Source organism: Artemia sp. Qi Xiang Cuo, chromosome 6 (genome assembly GCF_049724085.1).
Source record: "Artemia sp. Qi Xiang Cuo chromosome 6, ASM4972408v1, whole genome shotgun sequence".
Classification (NCBI taxonomy): domain Eukaryota; kingdom Metazoa; phylum Arthropoda; class Branchiopoda; order Anostraca; family Artemiidae; genus Artemia; species Artemia sp. Qi Xiang Cuo.
In genome coordinates, this window is record NC_142799.1 from 76331391 (window position 1) to 76349998 (window position 18608).

At 35.7% G+C, this 18608-nt stretch overlaps 1 protein-coding gene across 1 annotated transcript in view; it reads left to right on the forward strand.

Moving 5' to 3' along the window:
• LOC148951601 (uncharacterized) overlaps positions 1 to 16423 on the forward strand; it is a 277040-nt gene extending 260617 nt beyond the window's left edge. Inside the window, exon 3 of the mRNA XM_089091160.1 lies at positions 15480 to 16423. Within this exon, the coding sequence (XP_088947286.1) occupies positions 15542 to 16423 (882 nt within the window). The 5' untranslated portion in view covers positions 15480 to 15541. The remainder of the gene's footprint in view (positions 1 to 15479) is intronic.
• Positions 16424 to 18608: the final 2185 nt, after the last annotated feature.

Here is an 18608-nt window from a genome sequence, read left to right on the forward strand (position 1 = left end):
CAGGACGAAAGAACTGCATTTGGTAGTGGGGTAGGTGTGCTTTTAAATTTTAATATTAAGTCAGATCTAAAACGATTAGTACCACAAATAATCCCGGTAGAAAATATTGTCATTGAAGTGACCCGTTGCTGTGCAACTAAGCATGTGAGTTCAATAAATCTATTGTCTTTTTATCTGTGTTTATTTCATTTATATGTCTGCGTCTAGTCTAATAATAGGTAATTAGTTCGTAAGTCTCCAAGGTAAATGCTCCCAAAGGAATCTGACCTCCAGATAGCTCGAGAAAGAAGAGGCCACATTTTTTCATCCTTACAAACACCAAAAGTCGTTATCGCCACAGCTTAGAAATAGTTTCTAACCCCTGCTAGCCTATAAGAATTCGTATCTCTTAAGTCAGATCTAATTGTGCCATGGAAACAAAGCCTTGAGGCGTCAAAATTTATAGTTCAATAATTCTTAATTACTCATAAACCTTACATAACAAATGGCGCGAGTCGGAAATTGGAGAAAAACTTGCGAACTAGTTAGGCTATGAAACTTTGTAATTTAAATTTAATTGTAGGGAAAGATACAGACATATAAGAAAAATGATTAGGCCTATTGCCGCTAAGCTACGATAGGAAAACCCTTATATCTCATAGGAGATAGTAGCATCCCCCAAAATTGATTAAGTAAAAATAAATTTATTTTCAATTGATTCAAAAAAAATGGAAGAACTGAACGATTTATTAATAGTGAAGAAGTTAGTCGCAAAAAATATAGAGATTGCAAAATCTATACCAGAGTACAATGGTCAGTCAGATATTGACAAATTTGATATTCAATTGACCCAGCTGTACAACTAACAAAGAAGATATCGGAGCGTTAAAAGACATGCTCCTACTACGATTAAGAGGCCAGGCCTTAACCTTTCTAAGACAAATTGAAAAAACCATAGGCAATAACGCCAACTTGCCAATAAATACGGTTGATGACTTGTTAAAAGCATTCAAAGAGAGATTTATGGAAACCAGTTCAATAAATAAATTAAAACACGGAGTAGTGAACTTTGATTTTTCACAGAATATAAGGGAATATCTTGATAACATACGCATTTCTGTAGAAGCAAAATACGGAAGTGGTTCTGGGCAACTGTATGAAAAAGACATACTAAATACCTTTTTGCAAGGCTACCCCCAAAACTATATAGAGTAGTAATATCCAATAATATTCAGACGTTGTATCTTGCAGTTCAAGAGTTAGAGCTAATAATCTAAGTATATAAAATGGTTGTTAATCATATTAATGCAAGAATAAACAGCCTAGGCTACTCAAACGCGAACCTAATCTTCAAGGGCGATCAAGCATCCCCAAATTTCTTTTCAAGGAATACCTCCCCAGTAGCACAAACAAACAAAATGCCAGAAACCGCTAGACAGAAAACAGTACGTTTTCAGCCAATTAACCCCAGAACAAGAAGCTGCTATAACTGCAATCGTGTTGGCCACATAGCGAGAGAGTGCCCCCACGTTCCAAATCCAATACCAAGAAATGCTGTCAATAATAGGCAAAATTCTAACGACCATTTGTTCAGAAGAACAAATATTTGCACCAGTTGTAAACGAGGTCATAGCTAGGGGGGATTGCACCAATCAGTACCTTATCATGCGTACCAACCATATTTGGATAACCCTCCCCCCGACAGGCAAATTAATTACCGGTTTGAAAACCCAAATACTCGCCAAGGCCAATATAATGCGAGAATGCAATATAGAAACCATGAAAATTTGCCGATGAGAAATGAAAATTTTGCAAGCCAACGGCATTGACAGTCAGCGCCAGCAAACGGCACTGACACAAGACATCTAGGTTACCATAATAATACATGGAGAAGACAGGCAGACGTGAATCATTTAAATAGGCCTACGGAACCTAATACGTCAGAATATCTATTACGGGCACCAACACATGAAATAAATTCTCAGGGAAGCGCTTCAGGCCCCTCAGAAACATAAATTAGACCCAGAGGGTGCTAGGAATATTTAATAGGTCCAAGACAATATTAGTGCCTTCTTGTAGTGATATTATTAACAAGTTACCTATATTTAATGATTTTTGTGTATAAAATGTTTATTTTAAGGCTTTGATTGACTCAGGTGCAACAATTAGTATCATAAACTCTTGCGTATTCAATATGTTGCCTCTTCACATTAAACGACAGAGGAACCCTAATAATCCCAATTTAACAAGCGTGACAGGTCATAAATTAAATACAAAAGGGTCAATTCGGCTAAACGTAAAAAGAGACAATAGAATCTTTATGACAAACTCTGTTATATGTAATAATTTCCCATATGAAGTTATTATAGGGGCAAATTTTCTGAGGTCTAATAGAATACTATTAGACCCGGCTAACGAGAGGCTTGTCAACCCAGCTAAGGTAGGGGAAGACATTTCCACCTTAAGAAATCGTAAGAGAGGTTACGAAGATAACATAACAGTAAACAAAATTTCTAATGGTATAATTTCGAAATATTTTGAACCTCATGTCTCGCAAAGACATGGCATAATTGGAAATTTGTTCAATTACCCTAAGAGACATTGCAGAAATGAAGTAAATTTAAATTATAACAGTATTGAATCTGCGAAAATAAAAATAGGAGATATGCGACAGTACAGGTCACACGAAATTAAGAAAATAGCGGAATTATGGAAGAAAATAATAAAACCCAACATGACGCCACAAGATGCCGCAATGGCGCAGCATAGCGCCAGCATGAATCTGATAAACAATGAAAATGAAGAGAAATACTACGGATTTGCGATAAAGAAAACAAAAATCCCTCCCAAAACGATGCAAAAAATTCAAATATCACAGATGATTGAACCAGTGACTAGCAAATCAGAAACATGGTTTTAGACACCGTCTGAAATACCCGAAAATCTGTTATGCGAGGAACAGATTATATCTTATGACAAAGGGGAAGGTTTTATTTGGGTAACCAATAACCATTAAAATGATACAATTACAATTAAAAAGGGGACGTGTTTAGTTCAAATCCAGGTTTTAACGGAAAATGATTTAAATAGATGGGAAAATTCAAAAAGAAACCTAGTTAACGGCATTAAAACTTCAAATAACGAATATCCTTTGACTAAATCGCAATTTTTAAACAAATTTAATATGGATCATACTACGTATATGGAACTTAAGAAAAAATTATGCGAATTATTATGTAATTTTATGGAAGCATTTTCTGCATCTTAAGATGACATAGGGATAATACAATTTTATGAACATTAAATTTTAACGACTGGTAATCCCGTTGCAAAACAGCCATAGCTTTTGCCATGTAAGCACAAAGAGTGGTTAAAAAATAATATCCATTAATTAGAAAAAAAATAAATTATACGCCCAAGTATAAGTCCGTATAGTGCACCAGTGATCTTAGTACCAAAAAAGAATGGAGATCTTAGACTCGTAGTAGACTATAGAGCTCTCAACAAACAAGTAGTTAGCGATAAATTTCCTCTACCAAGAATAGACGAAATTCTTGACTCAATTTCAAGCAAAAACAAAATTTTTACTTCTTCGGACCTTACCCAAGGCCACCACCAAGGGAAAATAGCCGAAAAGGATGTCCATAAAACTGCATTTTCAGCATCCGAATATGGTTCTTATGAATACTTGAGAGTACCATATGGGCTTAAAACAAGTTCAAGCACGCTATGTGGACTCCTATTGCACCTGTTAAGTGGATTAAAGAACACAATTCATTTTGTTGGTGATATTATATGCGTGGGACAAAACACTGAACAACACTTAGCAACATTAGCTAAGGGGTTCGAGAAGTTCAGGCAAGGCAATTTAAAATGCCGGCCTGAGAAAGTAAATTTATTTCAACCTAAAATTAAATTTTTGGGAGTAGTAGTAACCCAAGGAGAGATATCCCCAGACCCTGATAAAATGAAATGTGTTGAGAACCTCAAGCCCCCCAGAACTATGAAAGAATTAAGGGGAATTTTAGGCCTTACTGGCTACTTTAGAAAATTCGTACGCAATTATGCCCAAATTGCGAAACCCCTCACGGAATTAACCAAAGGAAACTCCCATAATGTTACCTGGTCCCAGGAAGCTCAAACTTCCCTAGACCGACTCAAAAAGGCGCTCACTTCCGAACCAATTTTATCACTCCCTGATTTTGAAAACTGAAAATTCATCGTTACCACTGATGCTAGCTCAAAGGGCATAGGCGCTATCCTTTCGCAAATAATCCCTGTAGAAAACCCTAACCCTCTACAGGGAACACCCAAACAAATAGAAAAAGTTATATGCCATTCAATTAAAACTTTATCAAAAGGCGAAAGTAGTTGTTCCGCCACAAACTTAGAATTATTATCTATTATCTACCGCTTTGAGAACCTTAGAAGTTTTTCAATTGGTAGAAAATTTATGCTATGATCAAAACATAAAAGCTTGCACTACATGCGCACATTTAAAAACCCCATGGGCATTCTAGCTAGGTGGATTATGAAAATCCAAGACCTAGATTACGAATTTGAACATTTAAAGGGGAAACAAAACGCAGCTTGCGACTTTTTAAGTAGATACCCAGAAAATATTCCATCGGAAGCTGAAGAAAATGAAGTTAATGCTATTAATGCTAAAAGCAAACACAAATGTAAGAAAAACAAAGTCAAAGACGCAGTAAAAGAAAATAAGATTAACTATTGTCCCTTGTCTTTGGAAAATATAAAAAAAGCAAAAAAAATACGAAATGTGTGTAGCACTAATTGATTATTTTGTTAATGATGAGGCGTTACCGGATAAATTCAAAACTCTAAGAAAAGAGATAGATAATTTTTACTATGATTTTGATGAAGAAATACTATGTAGAATCGTGATTGCCGAGACAAATAGAAACCAAACCTCGATAATACCTGTGTTACCACAAAACTTGATAGGGCCTGCATTTGAATATTTTCATTCGGACACAGGTGGACATTTAGGAGTTATGAAAACGTTCCATAAGTTAAAACAATACTTTTTCGTACAATCTGCACTGACAAAACTTAAAGAATTTGTAAGTACATGCGAAGCATGTAACTTGAGAAAAATCCCCCCAGCTTATCCAAATCCTCCAATGGGAAGGGTCCCGGTAGCGAAGTACCCCTTCGATATTATCTCATTTGACCTATACGGTACAAGTGGAGGCTTACCTGTTTCTAGCAGAGGTAATACTTGTATTCTTTCGGTTATAGATCATTTTTCCGGATTTACTTTTGCAAAAGCATTAAAAAATCAAGGTGTTTATGCCACAAGTAAGGCATTAGCAAAATTATTTTTACAATTTGGCATTCCTAATAAAATTTTGAGTGACAACGGGAACAATTTTATCGCAAAAGTAAAAAACTATTTAATGAGTTTTCTTAATATAGAGAAAATGGTAACAGCGCCGTACCATCTACAGGCTAATGGAAAAATATAAAACCGGCATAAAATATTTTCGAACGTTCTAAGTATTTATACGAAAGACAATAGGAGCGACTGGGATAAATTCTTACCTTATTTAACTAACGTAATCAACACTGCTTATTCCGAAACAACCAAAGACATTCAATTTTTTTTAATTTTTGGTCGAGATTTTATAGTCCGGTATTATGAGATTATTGAATCTCGGCATTATTATAACGACTCAGAAGTTTATAAACAAGATTTTATAAATAGGATGAGGAAAACTTATAAAATAGTTAGGCAAGAGTTGGAAAAATGTAAAATAAACCAAGAGCTAAGAAACCAACCCAAAGTTAAGGGGAATATAGATTTCAAAGTAGGAGACTTCGTTTACCGAAAGAACGAGGCGAAAACGGAAGGAAAAAACTTTCAAACAAATATTCTGGACCGTACAGAATAGTCAAAAAGTACGATAATGAATATACCTTTAAAATTGAAAACCCCGATAGTGGAAGAGCTTACAAGGCGCATGTTAGCTGAATAATAAGCGCCAAATTCCCAAACATATGGGTATGACATCCCTCTTCTACTGATTCCTCACATTCGGAAAATGAGCCCCCTAGGTCAAGATTGGCAGAGCTAAAACCCTTTAATTTCAAGCAAGACTATTTTGAGAATGACAGTGACCAGGAAAACTTTGAAGAATATTTAGCTATGGAAAATCTAGTTGTTCCTATGAAAAAATCCCTAATACCATGATTGTTTCCTGAAATAAAAACGCCAAAAAGTCCAAACAGTTATTCATCGGCGAGCGCAGGAGATTTAGATTATACAATATCTCCAAAAACCCAATTTTTCCCCGATAGAATTTCGACCCCATGTCCCCCCAAAAGATTTCAAGACGATATAGATTCCCCCGCAAACCTAACAGAAAGGTCCCCGTCTTTACAGGAAGAATTAAATAGAGCTGTAGAAACCCCCGGTATTACTGTAAAGAAAACTCCTCCCAAAGATTTAACTAAAACAAACCTGCGAGAAGCTCCAAAGCTCTCAAAAATCTTTTAAATCTCCCGAGTTGAAAACTCAAGGCGAGGACTTAGAGAATAAACCTTCTACTTCCAGAGGAGTAGAAATTTACGAAGGAAGGGCAGGTGATACCTCAAAAAGTGCCACCTCTAAAAGTTCTAATCCGGATTCGTCGGAAACTAGTTCCGAAGAGTCTGATGGTGAATCATACCATATAGTAGCTAAAGAAATAGGGAAATCAAGGCCGACCTCAGCAGCCTCACACGGGAAACAAACGAAATTAAAAGGGCAAGAATTTTTGAAAAAAAAATACAAAAAGTTTGACCTTATTTGGCTAGAAAAACCGAAAAAGAAAAAACCGCAAGAAACAGAGGAGAAAATAACGACACAGTCCGTTAGAAAGGTTAAAAAACCCAACAGATGGAGATATCCCTAATCAATGTAAAGTCAAATGTTCTTGTCATGAGGAGGTTGTGTCCTCCACCTTCGACTAGTATTTTCTTTTCATTAATCATTGAGGGTGGCGGATTTAAAATCCCTTATAAAAATCAACTTGTGATCCACCATAATAAATTTAACAGTGTGCAAGTAAAGTTAACAAAGTCAAATTTAATGAAAAAAAAATACTAGTGATGTCAAAACATTGGTGATCAGAGAGAAAGGCCCAAAGTAGGAAGCTCGTGATCGACTGAGAACGAAAAATGGTGTTGGGCCATGTCTTGTGGGAAGCCTGGGGAGGACCTCAAGGCCCATGATTGTTTTTTGTAATTTTTTTTAAACAACCGTAGGAAGAGATATTTCTCAGTCCTTTCAAGTGTAAGAAACTAGTATTTTTATGCCAATCAGGGCCAGTCAAAACAATACATAAAGGTTGAATAGAAACTTCAGTGAGCTAAGTTTTCATTTCTGGATCTGAATGCTTTGAAAGAGAAACAGAGAGTTTACTTTCTTATAGCTCCGAGGCGAAAAAAAGCTTTTAATTTCATTATATTATATCTATGACGTATGCTGTCCTAATGCTCTGTGTTAAACGTTGCTTCCAAAGTAAAACAAAGGACTTTCGGTACTTAGGTCTAAAGCAAAAAATATAATATCACTTGTTTATATCTTTAACACACACAATAGCAGAGAGATCATCGTTCAGTAGTTCCGTGACAAAAATATTCCTTAATCTCATTGGTTTATCTATGACATATCTTGTGCTCTAATTTCCGTGACATATTTTCGCAAGTCAGTCACGTTATATCTTACCTATACTGACTCAGGTCCCCTCGAATTTCTTATAAAAAAAAAAAAAAAAAAATCGACCCATGCCCTAACCAAGATGGATATTATCCAAAACAAGAAATTATCAGTACAAAAGCGTCTAATCATATGAAATATTTTATCTTAGTGCAGATTATAATTATTTTATATGATATAAATATATCATATTTATTTATTTAGTTCTGAAGGATTTGCTCAAACAATAGCCTTCTAAAAAGATATTGATGTCAGTTCTTCATTATGCTTATATTCTTTGCCAAGCATTAACTGGAATCTACGGAGGCAAGCTTGGAAATCCTGCATCTAACTACCTTATTCGAAAGTCGAATATGAGGCACCAATGTTGACTTGCAATTACGGAAAAATGCTGAGACTAAGAACACCTCTGCATTTCAGCTGACGTTAAACCTGAAACCCCATGAGAACGCCTAAGCCAAGAAATAGGGAAGACATTAGAAAACGAGTGGGTAGAGAGGTCTCCATTCGTCCTTGTTATGTCTTGGTCCCTCATTGTAGTATCGTTTACGTAAAACCGTGTGGTTATGACGCTGCACATGCGTTTCTTCAACAGCACGGACGTGCGTGAACAATGCAGGCATGAAATATGTTGTAAAATTAGACCTCAAAAATTAATCCTGTAGCATAAACTCTGTTTAAATGATTATTTTCAATCTATTGTGAAATTAACTAAGTGTTAAAAGAAGTTAAAATAAAGTGTATGTAGTAGCGTATATTAGAAAGTATAATAAGAGACCATACTTATAGCTAAAGAATTAATATTTTATAAGAAACCTCTATGTATTGAATTTCCCAATGGAAACAATTTTGTTTTAACCCAATTAATGCGTGAATTATTGTATGAGTATTTACTTCAAAGAACGCGTGATTCTGCCTCGCTATTTTTATTACAGGAAAGTAAATGGACAAATTGGTTATTGAGCATTACAATGAGCTGCCCAGTACAGATACGACCCAGTAGCATCTATTTTCATCATATCTCAACCAATGAAGAGTACTCACCATAACCCCAGGCAACTTTCATCCCAACTTCGTCTACGAGAACAACAGTTACCCTCGATCGTTGTTTCTTCGACCATGAACCATATTACGTATCAGGTAACACTATATTTGAACCTCAGTATCAAGTACTTTAACGAACTATATAATCACATAAATGCTGAGAAACCCATTGGTCTGTACAAGATGTAAATACATAGATATCGCCTTTGATACTCACTATGGACCCCAGAATTTGACAGTATAGTGATGATACTTGAAGCTAAACGATATTTAACGATATTTGAAGTTAAATAATATTTAAATTTGAAGATATTTGAAGCTGAAGTTAGAGACAATTTGGAGTTTAATTCTAAAAAACCCCATCGATCAGCACACAATAAACGATATTTAACGATATTTGGAGTTGAATGATATTTAAAGACATTTGAAGATATTTGAAGCTGAAGTTAGGGACAATTTGAGGTTTAATTCTGAGAACACCATCGAGCAGTGCGGAATGGACGATATTTAACGATAGTTAAAGTTAAATGATAGTTGAAGATGTTCGAAGCTGAACTTAAATACAATATATTAAGAGAGTCACCATAGTAGGACGACAACCCGTTTCAGAAGGCACAAATGAACAATTTTACGCGAGAATACATTCTCTATGTGCCTCAAAAAAAATCCTAAAAATTACATGCTGAGAAGAAAAACACCAACACCTGGTGTGGGAAGCATCATTTCCCAGTTGACTATTAGAACGATATTTAACGGTCATTTCCCAGTTGACTTTTAGAGAAAACTAGTCGTTTAAAGACAACTAGGCTCTAATTGTTTCATGACGAATACCTAACTCACATACTTCAAACTTTTTGCCACTATAAAATAAATGATGAAAAATATTTTAAAAAAGCAGGGTGTGGTGCAATAAAGGCACGAAGGTGATTAATAAAGTTTAATCTATAGATTTTATTTCTTAATAACTTGAATAATTCGAAAAATCCCAATAGTGAAAGTGTTTTAATGTTATCAGTGAACCCAATATTGTATGTTATAAATCATTCATGTATGTACCACAAGTAGAATTAGGTGTAATATTATCATGTTATTCATTTAACGTAGTGTAGATAGTATGTAGTACGTCATATAGACTGCAAAATAAAAAAAAACCTAATGTAAAAGTAGAATACCCCGACTTTGTCGGAAATGTAAAAGTAATCAGTGCTAGATATAGAAAAAAAATCCTTAGTATAGTAGCTAACCTAGAACCATAAATAATCTTAGTCAGGTAGATGAATTTTAGATAGGGATGTAGAATAAAATAACAAAAATAATTGAACAATTTTAAGCACTCCTAATAAGCAGTTACTAATGACGGGACGTCATTAATTGTTGGGAAGGGTGATGTGTACCAGGAGTAAAAGGCGATATATTTAAAATACAGGATTCTTTCCTTCTAAAGATGATTCGGGCAGAAATTAAACGTCCCCTAATTGAGTTCAAATACCGCTTCCAAGAGTCTAAATTCTTAATCAGCAAAAAGAGAAATTGCATTTCTAGCTTCAGTCAAACAACGACGCAAGTCGTTTGAATTTCTCTAGGATAATTAGTAGCAAAAAAAAATGCTATTCACAATATTTATAAGGAAGTTTAAATTGCAAAAAAACCGGGTGAAAGCCTGAATAATCTGAAATATATTCAAGAGCTTATTGGACAAGGATTAGCGTCCTTGGGCCACGTGAGCCAATGGCAAGCCAGTCCTTACAGCGCAGGACGAAAGAACTGCGTTTGGTAATGGGGTAGATGTGTTTTTTAATTTTAATATTAAGTCAGATCTGAAACGATTAGTACCGCAAATAATCCCGGTAGAAAATATTGTCATTGAAGTGACCCGTTGCTGTACAACTAAGCATGTAAGTTCAATAAATCTATTGTCTTTCTTATCTGTGTTTATTTCATTTATATGTCTGCGTCTAGTCTAATAATAGGTAATTAGTTCGTAAGTCTCCAAGGTAAATGCTCCCAAAGGAATCTGACCTCCAGATAGCTCGAGAAAGAAGAGGCCACATTTTTTCATCCCTACAAACACCAAAAGTCGTTATCGCCACAGCTTAGAAAAAGTTTCTAACCCCTGCTAGCCTATAACAATTCGTATCTCTTAAGTCAGATCTAATTGTGCCATGGAAACAAAGCCTTGAGGCGTCAAAATTTATAGTTCAATAATTCTTAATTACTACTAAAAACTTTACATAACACATGGAGGGTTTGAGAGGAAAGGGGAGATGGGAGGCAAAAGAGAATTTGTGTGGCCCTTTTAGGTTTGATGTAGAAAACAACACTAGAAACATGTTCAGAAGAAGGATAGCTTTCAAATGATGTGCTGTTTGATAAGCTTTGACAAAAAGTGAAAAACCTCATTTGGACTACCTGTAGACTACCTCCATAACAATAAAAAATAAAATATAATTGAATATAGTCATGCAACACCTCAATTGAAAGCTCCTGCCATAAAGATTTTAAATATCCAAGTCTTATGCATTAGTTTTTGAGCCAAATTTGAATTTACCATGTTTTTCTTTGGGAGGTACTTACATTCAGAGGTAGGAGGTCTTATAAAGCTAGGACATTCCTATGCAAGGAAAACTTCTCTATTTAAGATATATGTTACTACAACAAATCTTTTTACGAATTTTAATTTTTCTTTATTTGACATGGATGGTTTTAGGGAAAAGGGAAGATGAGAGGCAAAAGAGGACTGGTGTAGTCCTTGTCGATTTAATGTAGAAAAAAATGCTAGAATCATGTCCAGAAGAAGGATAGATTTCAAATGATGTGCTCTTTAATAAGCTCTGACAAAAAGTGAAAAACCTCATTTGGGTTACCTCTTGACTACCTCCAGAACAGTAAAAATATAATATAATTGAATATAGTCATGCAACACCTCATTTGAAAGCTCTTGACATAGATATTTTAAATATCCAAGTCTTATCCAATAGTTTTTGAACCAAATTTAAATTTGCCATGTTTTTCTTTGCGAGGTACTTATATTCAGGAGTAGGGGGGTTAAGGGAGCTAGGACATTCCTAGGGAAGGAAACCTTCTCCATTTAAGGTATACCTTACTGTACAGAATCTATTTACGAGTTTTCATTTTTCTTGTTTTGACATGGAGGGTTTGAGAGGAAAGGGGAGATGAAAGGCAAAAGAGGATTTGAGTGGCCCTTTTAGGTTTAATGTAGAACGCAATGCTAGAAACATATTCAGAAGAAGGATAGCTTTCAAATGATGTGCTGTTTGATAAGCTTTGACAAAAAATTAAAGACCTCATTTGGCCTACCTCTAGACTACCTCTGTAACAGTAAAGATACAATATAATTGAATATAGTCATGCAACACCTTATTTGAAAGCTCCTGACATAAAGATTTTAAATATCCAAGTCTTATCCGATAGTTTTTCAACCAAAGATAAATTTGCCATGTTTTTCTTTGGGAGGTACTTATATTCAGGGGTAGGGGAGTTTATGGAGCTAGGACATTCCTAGGCAATGAAAACTTCTCCATTTAAGATATATCTTACTATAAAATATCTCTTTACAAATTTTCATTTTTCTTGTTTTGACAAGGAGGGCGTGGGAGGAAAGGGGAGATGGGAGGCAAAAGAGGATTTTTGGGGCCATTTTAGGTTTGAAAATAACCTAATATATAGAAAATAACCTTTGAAACATGTTTAGAAGAAAGATAGCTTTTAAATGATGTGCGGATTGAAAGCTTTTGAATAAAAAATTGGTCTGCCTCCACCTCAATAGGCCTAGCAGTCAAAATAATTTTTTTTTTGAATATAGTCATGTAACACCTCATTTGAAAGCTCCTGACAAAGTAATTCCAAATAACAATGAAAATTCTGTGAAAAAATTTTTTTAGTCATTAATTTTAAGTTCACGCTTATATTTGTTCTAAAATAGTGACGAAGACCACACTGCCTTTCCATAACAAACAACACTAGTACGAAGAACAATAGGGAAATCTTTTTGCAAGACAGTGGAGATAATTTGAATGAATATTTCGGCCCTATGTCCAAGGGCCGTCCTCAGCAAGACAAAAATATATGAAAGAAAGAAGACTCACAACAACATGCAGCCAATAAAACCAAAAATTAAAAATTTTAAAAGCAGTCATAGCATCCTTACTTCAGCGAAGTTCAACCAGGACTGATAAAAAGTAAGGTAAAACAAGGCGATTCAATGAGAAGAAAGAAAAATAATTTAAAAACACGTTCTTATTGCTAATCCAGCTTTTTTGGCCGCTAACCTCAAAGGTCTTTTTGTGACCAGTTCAGTGTTAATGTCTATTGGTTTTTTAGAATATCTTGTAAGATCATTTTTAATTAAATTTGTGTATAGAGCATTTAGTGTATATTCCCCCAAGTCCCTATTTAAGGAAATATTATTATTAATCTTAAGTCTGATTTCAATTGATTCTCGGGCTACCTGCTTTATGCCTAGGTCATTGCTAATAGTTAAACTCTGTAACAAGTACTCAATGTATTTCCAATTCCGTAATTCTTTTTACCAGCAAATTAATGGCTTAGCGATGGGCGCGACCCTCTCCGGGTTACTGGCGAATATTTATGTGGAACATATTGAAAATTGGGCATTAGATTCGTATTTTTTAAAACATGTCTTTTGGGGACGTTACATGGATGATGTAATTTCACTCTGGAACTATGGGGGAAATGAGCTGAAGGGTTTTTAAGATCACCTTAATACATACGATAGAAATTTACAGTTTACTTTAGAAATCGAAATCGCAAATAAAATCCCATTCCTAGATGTGTTAGTTATTCGTAGCTTCGATAAACTCAATTTTACTATTTATAGAAAACCAACACAAAATAATAAATATTTACATTTTAAATCAAACCACCCCCCACAAGCTAAAAGAGCAGTTGTAATACCCCTCGTCGATTGGGCCTTAAATATTTGTTCTCATTCCCAAATAACAGCATAATTAAATTTTATCAAGGACATACTTTTTGGAAATGGGTATCCTACTTTATTTACTAATAATGTAATTAATTGTAGACTTAAGAGACATTCACGTAAAATTAATGATAGTTCACCATGTGATATTTCTGACAAGCCCTTAAACATAATTTACCTCCCCTACATCCACAAAATCACAACAAATCTTAAAAAAGTTTGTACAAAAAATAATCTGTATATAGTATTCACAAATAATTTTCAAATCATAAATATTCTAAATTTTAGGAAAGATAAAACTCCAGTGTTTCGCCAAAGAGGGGTCTACCAAATACCATGCAATTGTGGCAAACATTATGTAGGTAGAACAGGCCAGAATTTAGAAAAGCGCATACAACAGCATAAAGATGATATAATCAAAGCTCTAAATTCTAGTATTTCCGTTGTTTCATCTGATTCTGCATTAAGCTAAGTTCTCACTGCCCAGATTGCTGTTCTCACTGACCAGAAATCTGGTCAGATTTTCGTCTCCAGAATTCTGGCCAGATTTTTTTCCCAGATTTTACTGTTTTCTGACCAGATTTTTCGATCAGATCGAGTTTGATATTTTCTGGCCAGAAAAAAATCTGGTCAGATTTTAGCCTTAAAAGTAGTTCAAAGCATGGTTGATGTAGCTGAAGAACAAGCAGATATTTAAAGATCACTCAGAAAACGACAACCACCAACCAAGATCAAGGTAAAAAACTGAAGAAGCTGACTTCACAAGAATATTAGAGAAAAATTCGTTGGAGATACATGAGAAGGTGTAGATTAGTTCCCCCTGATAAAAACAACTTTTTTCTTACTGTATTTTATTTAGTCAATTGGGCTGTAAAGTTGCACAGATAGCCTACTGTCCAGTAGAAGCAGGGTATAAGCAGCTCACTTCTTACTGTATATCCCAGTTCTATTGGTAGGGCCTCTGTACCCCACACTACAGTGGGAACTAAACTGCACCTTTATTTAGGTAACCTGACTTTGTAGAAGTAGAGCTCAATCAGTCTAGTACAGAAATATGATGGGGAGAAAAGGCCATAAATGTTTCAGCAAATTCAAAAGTTACAGGACTCTCTTAAATTATAAAATTGTCACAGGTTTGAGATGACATCATAATCATAAATCTAATGCTCCATCACATTAATCGATGAATATAGTAGTTAGGCAGAAATCAGAATGCGCCAGGGGTGTTGCATAGGGGGTGTGTAGGGGGGAGGGATGCAGCACCCCTGGTGCTACCTTTAGAACACGAGTTTCTAGGAACCTCTTAACACCAATAAGTTTTTTTTTTTTCAAGTGTATCTAATTTGATAATTAGTAAGGTAATTAGCTAATTTCAGATATTTTAAAAGAACACCAGTTTCTCGGAACCTCTTAAAACCAATTACTTTTTTTACATAAAAATTTGTTTCAGAGGCAACTGGCGAGTGAGTTCCAACCCAGTTACCATGGTAAGCTACCATAGTAAGCTCCTTACCCTGCAGAGCAGCATGGTAAACAAAAAGTTACTATGGTAACTAAAATCAAGGGAAAAATGTCAGGTTGGAACAATAGTCATGGTAACTCTATGGTAAGGAGAAGAAGGTTGGAACGGATTTGCTAACTTTTTTTCATGTTTGCTTACCATGGTGAGTAGGTCGGAACTCAGCATAAGTCAACTGATATTACAATATATACTGTAAATATGTTATAATGTAATAATATAATAGTGTAATCTGTACCCTTTTTTCTTTTTAGGCATAAGAACCAGAGCTGAAGCCAGCTGGTACCTTGCAAACCCCTAGGATACCATTATCGTCATGGAGGACAAAATAAAATGGTCTGACAGTGACATTGAACTCCTTGTCAACACCTGTATCAACTATCCATGGCTATGGGATTCTTCTAGAGAAGACTTCAAAGATTGTAGGAAGAAGAAAAACTCTTTTGCAGCCATGGCAGAATCCGGGATTTTGTTTTCAGATTATGGACTGCCTGTTCAGAATCTTGCATACATTTTGAAGAAAAAGTTTGACATTCTAAGAGATACTTATATGAAGTGTAGACGCAGTGAAAAAGGTAAAAGTGGAGATGGTGCAAAATTAAACAGAAAAACATGGAAGTATTTCCACCTTTTCAGCTTCATGACAGAGTCGGGTCAGCTAAGAAAAACTGTGGACAACATGACTGAGCCTCTGCAGATTGCTTCTGTTAGTGAAACTTTGACCAGGATAGATACTTCAATTGATGATGAAGACGAATTTACTCAGCATATAGAATTGAGCTCAGAAGAGTTTGAGCAGACAGCAGAATCTCTTTTTCAGCCGTCAAAAAGAGCTAGGATAAACTCCGCGGAGAATCAGCAGTCTGAAACCTCATCATCATGTATGTCACCTTTAGCTCCCATCCAGCCTGAACGAAAGCGCAAAACATCCCAAGAGACATGTGGTAGTAGTGGAGGTAACAAGACTCAGAATACTCCTGGAGGTAGCCAGGCACATACAGACATTGACCAAGAAATTGTCAAAGCTCTTTCGTCTTTACAAGAGAAAAAAACACCCAACTTACATTTGAGCCAGTACATCTGTAGCGTGTTGAACGGTTTGCCAAAAAAAGCACAAGCAGCGGCACGTCATGAAATTTCTGAAGTGCTTAAAAAATATGAAAGTGATGACCAGGAAATGAGTAATGTGTTTGTGTAATTTCTTAGTTTACAACTAGACTCTATGGTTGATTAGACCTATGGTTGGCAATCCTGCTATGGTTCAGATATACAAAGACATGCTTCAAAGGCAAGTGAGTTAGAGCGGCTTATGGCTATGCAGCAGAGCATTCAAAAGCGGTAGGAAAGTATATTGAAAAAAGTAGTGCCTATGTAGAAGAATAGTATCCATATAAATTCATTTCAGTGCAGTTCTTTGCTCTGAGTTTTATCAGTATGCAAAATCTCAATACCCCAACATTTTCTACTGCACTCACTCATGCTTAGCTCTTTTTTCTACTTTCGAATGCTTGTTATAGTGGACGAGCTCGGATGCTGCATAACTACCGTATCCGTTTTTTTCTTTTTTTCCTCTGTCAAGACTTCCGTAGTGCAAATATTGATGCCTTGACGTATTCAAAAGTTGGATATAGATTAAGGGCGAAATCGAAAGTTTTTTTTAAAGCCGGTTGTTTCGAAAATCTTCATTTTTACTTTAGGACAGTGGCTAAAGACATGGAAATTGTGCAATTTCTTGTTTTTTCTCTTTTTCTTTCAGGCGAGAAAAGTTCAGTGTCAAGTATGTCCACTTTTTCACGCCATATTCTTTCCAAAACAGATTGTGCCTAACGTAGCGGCTTAGAAAGAAAAGCGGTTTTGGGGAGAGTAACGAAATATGTTTATGGATTCTAAAAATGAACAAACAAATTTAAGGCCTAAACAGTCGTTGAATTAGTTGAGATAAGTTTTTGCTGGAAACTATGCATCTGGATTGCAAGCTAGGCAATAAATTTAATGGTATTCAGCGCTTCGCGTTAACTTTGGTTTCTCAACGGAAAGATTACGGTTCAGAAGTGTTATAACTGTGTCGCACATTGACCCAAACATTTATGTATAGCTTGTGCTTTGTACTTTGTACTATACTTGTGCTTTACTGAAAGTTAGTTTTTATCTCAGTATTAAACAGTATTTTATCTCACTATTAGAAAAAATAGTCGCTATTTAACAGTTGCCAGTCATTACTATCAATTATCCTCCCCTGAACCCATGCAGCATATTTATCTGATAAATTTACCAGCAATATATTGAAAGCAGGAAAATCCACCAGAAAAAGCGAAATAAGCCGTTTTTACTATAGACTTTAATCTTTACTATAGAAAAGTAACTAAACTACAGCCAGAAATAGACGCACACATTTACACATTCATTTCTGATAGTTAATCACACAACTTTGAGTGTGATAAGTTTGCATACAGCCTGCTGCTACAACACAACACTGACCTACTCAGGAATGCGGCCTTGACTCACTCTACTCAGCTGCCAAGGAACACTTCCTTCTGGCGTCATGAAGTAGTCTCGAAATTTGTCACGGGCATGTTTGGCAGCTTCAGCTGGGTTTCGTGCTGCTGTTGAGACAATTGGTAACAGCCCATTTACTTGCTCTTGTCTCCACTGCCCCAATGTTATAACACCGTCAGTTTCTGTGTCAACGAAGTTAGCACTAACATACCTCGAGTGTCTCCGTGGAGTTGTAAGATCTTCGGTACGCAAGTAATTATGTAGGCAAACACAAGTGCGTATGACCTTGTCAATATTCTCAGGCTTTGCATTAATTGCTTCTCTGAATATCCTCCACTTGGCACCAAGAATTCCAAATGCATTGTCTATTATCCTTCGTGCACGAGAAAGCCTGTAATTGAAAATTTCCTCTGGTACTGGAAGGTGATCACCAGGATAGGGTCTAAGTAAGTTTGTTTTCAAGGGGAAAGCTGCGTCTCCAACAATCACATATGGTAAGTAGGTGGCATTTCCTGTATCAGTCGTATCACTGCCTGGAAGATCTAAAGTACCGGCAATCACTTTCTTACCAAGAGTTGAATTGCCAAACACAGAACCATCACTTTGCCGGCCATAACTGCCTATGTCAACATAGACAAATCGATAGTTAGCATCGCACATAGCCATCAACACTATGCTGTGGAACTGCTTGTAGTTGAAATATTGTGACCCCGAATTCGGTGGAGCCTGGATTCTAATGTGCTTCCCATCAATAGCTCCAACACAGTGTGGGAAGTTCCATTTTACTGCAAACTCATGGGAAATTTCCTTCCACTCAGATTGCTCACTGGGAAATCGTACAAATAATGGGGACAGTACTTGGCAGATTGCATCCATAGTGTTCCATA